The sequence below is a fragment of the Nelumbo nucifera genome, chromosome 1, assembly GCF_055504915.1.
Source record: "Nelumbo nucifera cultivar China Antique chromosome 1, China Antique-T2T, whole genome shotgun sequence".
NCBI classification, from domain to species: Eukaryota; Viridiplantae; Streptophyta; class Magnoliopsida; order Proteales; family Nelumbonaceae; genus Nelumbo; species Nelumbo nucifera.
The window spans coordinates 84,938,905-84,947,119 of NC_142649.1; the positions used below are offsets into that span (position 1 = coordinate 84,938,905).

General features: G+C 38.3%; 1 protein-coding gene across 5 annotated transcripts; it reads right to left on the bottom strand.

Moving 5' to 3' along the window:
* Window positions 1-3,690: 3,690 nt before the first annotated feature.
* LOC104599485 (fasciclin-like arabinogalactan protein 9) lies at window positions 3,691-7,418 on the bottom strand. 5 transcript variants are annotated; one of them, XM_088887121.1, is made up of 2 exons: window positions 6,977-7,418; window positions 3,691-4,741 (listed from the first exon to the last, which is right to left on the bottom strand). In XM_088887121.1, exons 1-2 carry the CDS (start codon window positions 7,117-7,119, stop codon window positions 3,859-3,861), a joined length of 1,026 nt encoding a protein of 341 aa, XP_088743247.1. In that variant the 5' UTR covers window positions 7,120-7,418; the 3' UTR covers window positions 3,691-3,858. The 5 variants fall into 5 exon arrangements, 4 of the variants coding, with proteins under 4 accessions (XP_088743247.1, XP_010260346.1, XP_088743251.1 ...); XM_010262044.2 differs by having other exon boundaries at window positions 3,691-4,715; window positions 6,977-7,117; XM_088887125.1 differs by having other exon boundaries at window positions 3,691-4,745; window positions 6,977-7,117.
* Window positions 7,419-8,215: the final 797 nt, after the last annotated feature.

An 8,215-nucleotide genomic window follows, 5' to 3' on the forward strand; every position in this document is an offset into this window, starting at 1 on the left:
GCGCACCGGTCAGACCGAAAAGCCGTCCCATGCACGGGTCCTTGGGCTTCATAGGTCTTCGGCCTAAGTAGCCTTCGGCCCCCTATTCTCTCAGCCCAAATGACGACACCAAAACATCTACACTAAGCACGCCTCCCGAATCACTTGTACGAAGCAGTAGTGCTATAATCCACTTGCAACCTCGTTCCAACTCATAAAGACGAACCAGGTAGAGACACGAAAGAGGATGCCACCACAGGGTACACCTCGGCTGTCGGACCCACTGGCGCTCACCATTATTACTCCCATCAACCGAAACCGAATTTTCCTCTTCAGCCTCAGGAGTGGGGGGCAAGTGATGTGGGGTGACCCAACCCAGCCCATTTGAGGCTGGGAGCCCCAGCCCACGAGCGTCAGATTAGGAAACGAGATCCACTACAGCAAGGGTTACCCTGCCCCCATCGTACGGAGCCAACCGCGATGCGCTCACATGACCCTGCCAAACCCGCTACAGGCCCTCGTACGGCTCCCATCTCAGGCGTTCATCTCCACCTACCTCTAGGCAGCTGGAGTATAAATAAGGGTACCCCCTCCAGGTAAAGGGGTTACAAAAGCTCAAGACCTACAGTTATTGTCATAATAGCTATTGCAATAACTGCTATTGTGACTTTATTATAGAACTACCTACTAGGATCCTGTCCTGGTACTCTCCCTTCGTACCCTGTACTAACTTGACCGTCGGAGACTCTGCCTCGGATTCTCACCCGGGGCCTCTGACTAATTTCTGCCTTGCAGCACTTCGGCCATCTACCCTCGACTTCTACCGTACTCGGGACCACCCCACTTCGGCCTCAGCAGCGACCTCTCCGAGTCCTCAAAGCCTCCGGCCGGCCATCGGAGCCTAGGGGCAAAATTACTTTATTTTCCTCGGCCATTCCGAGCACTAACAGTTTCATTGGGCGGAAGACCTTGCTCTTGTGCAATTGTGACTCTTCTCGTGCCCCATCATTGGATTCCACTATTTTGAAATTTTGAAAAATTAGCACCGGTAAAAGAGATTTTTTATGATTATAAGGGAGGTCTTAGTCCAATTTAAAAATAGAGGGGGATTTTGGCATTTACAAATAAAGTCATGGGAGGTTTAAGTATTTTATCCTAAAAGTAAATACTGTACTTTATATCTTTAATTTATGCTTTCTTTTCAATGAATATCTTGGACAGGATTGCTAATGAATGGGGTCGATATGGATAGGCCATCCAAAATTGTTTCTTTTATATTCAGTTTCAAATCAAATATTGTTCACCGATATTTATATCATATTTAAATCAAATATAGATTGTGATTTTGAATGTCATTGATAAGTTAAAATAAAGTCGACGAAAATATATTATCGATAAAATGAGTTAAAAATGACTTCGATATCGTATATCATGAAAAAAATATATATTAAACATAACTTATATAAAACCTAGTGCCTGTCCATTGCCTCTTAACGCTGAATGCTGATGTTTTCAAGGGTAATCAGAACATTTGGTTCCATTTTTTTACTTTAGCCCTAATGTCTCATCCATCCTTTGTTTTCTAATGATTCCACTTTTTGTTTTCCAAAAATTACACCCAAAAACTTCCTCCTTTTACATATGCTACAATTTAAAAACTCTATCTTTAAAATAATAAAATAATATTTAAAAACCATTATTATTTTATTAATTATCTATATATTATTTAATTATTTTCTTATATATTAATATTTAATTCATTATTTTAATTATTTATAATATATTAATTAATTAATTACTCAATTCTTTAAAATAGGTAATTATTTATAATTTCTTATGAAATCTATTATCTATAAATGAATATATATTCATTTTATTAATTGTTAATTAGTTTGTGAAATAATTAAACAAACTTTCTCATATCCAAAGCTTAAATGGTTATTTGTCATTTTTCAGAATTTAACATTCAGATTTCAAAACAATTTCTATACATTCAGGCTTTAAAACCTATAAAAGTTCACCAACTCCCATACACCTCAAAAAATTATTACAATTTTAGAGTGATTAAAATGCCAGACTTCACATGCCCTTAAACCAATGACACGGTAGTAAAATCAAAATATTAGAACCAACTTTAGTTTGGTGATAGATATACACAATACATTTAAATTGAACCGAACCTGATTCAATCGGTCTAGTGCACCATCTTTTCTTGTATAAATAAACTCTACAGTCTGATTCTGATTTGAGCAGTTGAATGATTTGGCGAATGGAATCGGATATGGATGGATCCACATTCAATCCATTTATAATAAACGGAGCGATTTCAGGTCGCCCATAACCGGATCAAATTGGAATTAGTGATACCGTTTGCAGCGCCACCTTTGGATCCTAAATTTTTGGCTCACGTGGAAGATTCCTTTTCTAAACGGTCCAATACACGCGGGTTCTGCTCATGGGTCATGGCAGAAATAGGGCAGCAAGAACAAAAATATATATATAAAAAAATCATTTAGTAATACAATTTTGTAGCCTATTTAGGACATCAAAGTAATTACATGTAGTTTATACATTTTACGAGGGTGTATGTGTCATTCTATTCTGAGACATTTGATTCAGGTAGATTACATAATAAAGTAATGCAGCTTATATATAAAATCTAATCTGACCATTAATTATCATAAAAAAATTAAATAAGGGAGATGTGCTTCCACGTTAAACCATGTTACTCAATACTAATTTTACCGGAAACAACGTATCCCTACTGCATGCAAACTTAATGTAAAAATGTGTGAATCAGTTGACTTTCCCCTTCTTGTAGACGTGGGGACTGCATGTCCCTCTGTCTAGCTTTCTGAGAGAGAGAGAGAGATGAGTGGAGAGGGAAGTGAAGCCAAGAAAAGTATCCGCATTATATGATAATAGAAAATGCATAAGGATACACTCACCCTCTACTAGTAAATATACTGCTAGCCTCTGTATAGCCCAGGAGACTTAACACATTTCTGTTATTGGACAGATTGTTCTGTTAGTTTCAGAAAACTAATTTTGTGAGCTTCAAACCACCATAACACATAGTGCACATTCTTATTAGAATAGTTTGCCCAAAAGGCAATGTAAACGGAGCTGTTTGTTCTGTTTGCATTCCCTTCCTCATGTATATAACCAACCAAATTTCCACTATTTATACTTATCTGCTGGACACAGTAACCGACCAAAAAGGTGGATGCGAATATTGGGTTTCACTGGACCTCTACTAGCTAGTAAGTCCAACTTTAGATCAATTAATCTAGCCTCTTTTAGCATTTATGTTTCTGAGCTGGGCCTCAGCCCAAATTAATGGCCCTTATTATTAGATCACTCTTCTAACAACTAGATTGATTTGATCATCTGATCAACTGCGTCTATGCAGTTCCAATCTTTTATTTTTTGGGGTGGTCAATTGGATCGTATAAAATACTGAACTGAATGGTCTCAATTTGTTATGGTCATGTCGATCTCTTGTATGGCTATATACCTAAATGCTGAGAATTTATATATATGAGAGAGCAAACTCTAAATGAGGTGACATTAAATAGTTTTAATACAACCTTATTGTATCACTATTTATATGACCTTTGTTGTTTGCTTCTTGCTCCAAATCCATACTATATTCCAACTGAATGTGATGTTCATACTGTGTGAGAGAGAGAAAGAGAGAGAGAGTTCATATCAAGCAGTAACAAATAGAGGCAGTATCAATAAGAGAAGAACCAAACAATAAGAACAACTCAATAGTCAATAGACATGAATGTAGGTATGAAGACCAAATGCTGATGGCAAGAAGAAACAATGAAAACCAAGTAAAATCTCTCTCTCTCTCTCTCTCTCTCTCTCTCCTCACGAGAGAATTCCCAAGCACATCAACCCAATCCCGACAGCCAAACCCACCCCAACCGTCCTTTCTTTCGAACCTGACGAGTTGTTGTCTGTGGACGACGATGACGGCCCTCCAGCCGACGATGGTTTGGTCGTGTTCGATGCACTTGATGGCGGCGCTTTCGCCGGTGGAGGAGGCGACGTAGGAGGCTTAGCTCCGAAGAGTTCCGGTGGTAACAACACCTTATCCACCTGGTAGACCGCCAAGGGTGGGGAGTCTCGAAGAGCATTGCTGAATTGGGTCTGGACCATGCCCGTCGAGACGTTCACTTGGTTGTTGGCAATGCTAGTGAAATTGAGAGTAAGGGATCCTGATTGGCCACCTGCCTGAGTTCGGACAGGGTTGCTAATGGTTTGAAACGAGGTAAGGGATTGGTATTGAGGCAAGACATGGTACAGCACCAGCGCAGACTGGTCTTGCTGTGAGAGTCCGTTGAGTGTGCCAGCCGATAGGCTGTCGATCGCATTATCAGTAGGAGCGAACACCGTAAGGCCTTGAGTAGAGGTGTTGAGCTGGTTCTCGATCTGGTCTATGACATGTGTGGATGCCAGGAGTCGAATGAATTTGGTGTACTGCCCACCCTTCTCAAGGATTGCCGTCAGGTTGACTGGCCCTGCTGCGGCTGGGGCTGGCGCTGCTTGGCCATCAACTTGGGGAGTGATGAGGAAGAGACATGGCACCAAGGCGAGAAGAATGAGAGATAGAGGAGCTGCAGAGGCCATTGGCGGGATGATGATCTCGATGCTGGGTGCTGGCGGTGACTTCAGATGGAATGGGGGACTGGGGTCTGTGGGGGATTTATGAGTCATTGAGAGTGCTGAGGTAGGAATACGTTGGAATGAGCTGTCTATAGAACAGTAGAGTCGGACCAAACCTTACTAACCAAAAGAAAAATCAAGAAAATAGGATCATCACAGTTCTGTAATTTTATATATTATTTATATATCTTAGTCATTATTATATTGTCCATGTATCTTTGTTATTTCTACTTTTATAGGCTTATCTATGTATTTGTGATCTATACATAGCATCTTGAGTTTCACCCGGATAAAACTCCAGAAAACAATTAATCAACTCTGTGGCCCATGTGACACTGCACATGATAAGGAGTTCAGTTGATTTTTGTATCTATTTTTTAACTTGTCTACACTACTGTACAGTGTTGAATTTGAAACCTGAGGGAGTAGTAGGTTGCCATGAATCTAGTTTTTAGACTTTGGACTTTGGATAAGGTTAATTATAACAAGTTGGTTGGTATTTTAATTTTTCTTCATGGTAGCAAGCCTGGCACCACATGGCATGCAAGTGGGGTTCTCATACATAAAAGTCTTACCAAATACAACCAATACTAGATAAGACCATAGGAACAGGAATTTTTTTTTAAGAGTATATGTACTATATATAATAGTTATAAACCTCACCACCACTGTGTGGCTCATGCAATCATGTTTATCTATACTCACACATTCGAGAAATCAACTGCTCCATATCAACCATCCACTTAATGGGTCCCAATACCCAATATTGAAGGTTTAAGAACATCCGATACCTAATCAATGTACATACACAATTTTTTCCTTCAAGCCAAACACAGCCTTAATAATCACTATCCCAAAAGTACGGAGTACCTCTCTATAATTTACACAATTTTTACCATGACATTTAATGTTGCACAGCCACCCACACGTACTAAAATTAGAGCAATGGTTTTGCAAATAAAAAATCTAGCATGACATTGACTGACTACGAGACAGCTAGATGGATCGAAGGTGTCATGTGGCTAGCTGGTTGTAATCAAGACTTGAGATTTGAGATTGAATCCTTGAATCCTGACTTTACCACCAGGGTTGGGGTCATGGGTTTAGGGACCGGCTACTCCCTGTTCTGTAGTTAGCCCCATGAATTAAAATACATAAATATGGCCAGGTGGATATTTCTGCAATCAAATAATACTATAATACTAACTTGTCCCAGCCTTTATTAACCTATAACCTATATATTAGATATGCTTAAATAAGTATAATATATAATAGGACTTAACATTTATTTTAGCATATGCTTTTGATAATAATGCTTTACAAAATTATGAATATTTTTACTACCATTTAAGTGTCTATTGGGTACATATTATCTTTGAAAATTTTTAGGACAAACACCAAACTAGCTAATTGATAATTTATCCAATCTACCTATCGTTATTTCGCCATAATAAAACCGTTGATTTGGTTTGAATAGTCGGACTGTTCAACCTAAGAACCGGACCCTGATCTGTTCATTGTCCGATTCGATTTTAAAAAACCTAACCTTGCTTTGTATCATTAATGTCATTACTAGCCCATGGGTGATTAATACGGAGCAATTGAGAGAGTGAATAATGAAGAAAAAGAAGAAATAGAGAAATACCCACTAATGCCATTTATATTCCATATCATCAAAATACAATAAATGGATAAATGCAGTAAACAATATCACCCCTCTTTCTAGAAACTATATATTCTTGAATTGGTCGTCCTATTTTTCTTGATCAACAATCTGAAATTGATCAAGTATTTGGGAGACATACTTTATTCGTGCACTTATACCTATGTAGATGGAAAAAGGATTTTCCTTTGTGTGTAAAGACATACTTGTATTCAAGTATTTGGGAGACAAGTGCAAAAGTTATATGCTAGTGCATATGATCCACGTATGTGGCAAATAGAGTCATGGCATCTTTGTCTTTCAACATCTTCAAAAAATATGTGGTCCCATTCTATATTCCTCTTTTTTGAAGTCAAGTTTCTCAATAATTGATTCAAACCAAACAATATCTACAACCAACAATATGTCATCTTGTTCTCTGCTTGAACAAGTCTCCTAGTTACTTAATTTCATCTTTGTCATTTTAGAACTCAGATGGCGAGCATCCACTAAGTTGTTCAAATACTGTATGAGCACCTTCAAGTTGGGAGAACTTTTAACAGTTAAAAAAGGAGATTTCAGCTTAGTAAAGAAGAAGAAGAAGAAGAAGATGATGATGATGGGCAGATACCCTATTTCTACCGTAGGGTAGAAAAAGAAAAAGAAATAGATGCATACCTGTGCTCCAAACCCTTGCAAATCGAACCTAAAGAAAGCTCTTGGCATGCTGTCTTGATGGAGAGAGATAAAGGGAAAGAAAGATAAAAAAACATTTTATGGAAGCTCTCAACGGTGTTGTTTCTACAGATGGAAGATGACATTGGGAATGGAAGAGAAACATGCGTGAATGACGAGAGTGAAAGGCAAAAATGTGAAGGTTTAGGATTAAAAGGAAAGAGATGGAAGTCCTTGGAGCAAGGAAGGAGACAGGAAGTATAGACACGTGTCGTGACATGCAATGACTTTTTTCATTGCATAAGCAAAGCGCGAGCACATGGGTCTACACTGCCAATTTGGAGAGCGAGAGGAAAATTATTTGAGAAAGGTGAGAGACGGAGAGGAGGGAAATCTACTTCCATCGAAAAGCCATTCGTTGAAAAAGTGAGAGTAAAACTAAGCTTGAGTGTAAATGGGGAAAGATGATAGATACAAGAAAGAAAGCCAAGCTTGAGTGTAAATGGAAATGGAAATGATGAGAGATACAAGGAAGTTACTTTATTTATCCATGTGTCATTCATGAAGAAAAATGCTGCTTTAATGGTGACTGAAGCCAAACTCAAACTCAGGACCAAGGTTTTTAAAATCGACCCGGACAACGAACCGGTCAAGGGTCTGGTTCCCAGGTTGAACGGTCTGACAATTCGAATCGAATAGATGATTCGTTTTGACAAAAAATAAAAAAATTAAAAAAACAAAAAATGTCCAAATCATTGAACGGTTCGACCCCCCAAGTCAACGGTTTGCTGATCAAATCAACAGTTCTGGGGTAAAACGGAACCAGTCACCTGACCGGTTCCCGATTTTCCTAGTCCAACCATCCGATCTAGTCCAGATTTGAAAACCATGCTCAGGACAACAGGGGGATGATTTCAAGGGGAGATCACCCCTTTCCTTTATATATTCATTCAATAAATAATCATAATTTACCTAAAAATTTATATTTAAGGCTGATTTTAATAATCATTTTTTGATCAATTTGTTGATTTCTTAAAAATTGGCCGATTAAACACTAAAACAGTCAACAATACACAAGGTAACACCTGAGAATATACAGAAATTCCATTTGGCAAAAGGGGAAACCACCCTGTCAACACAAATTTCGTGCTAAATTTGGAGCACAAAAAAATGCAAACAAATTCAAAGGAATTTAATTAACTTTTTTTTTTGCAGAAATGTAAGTGGAATACAAACTCTTTT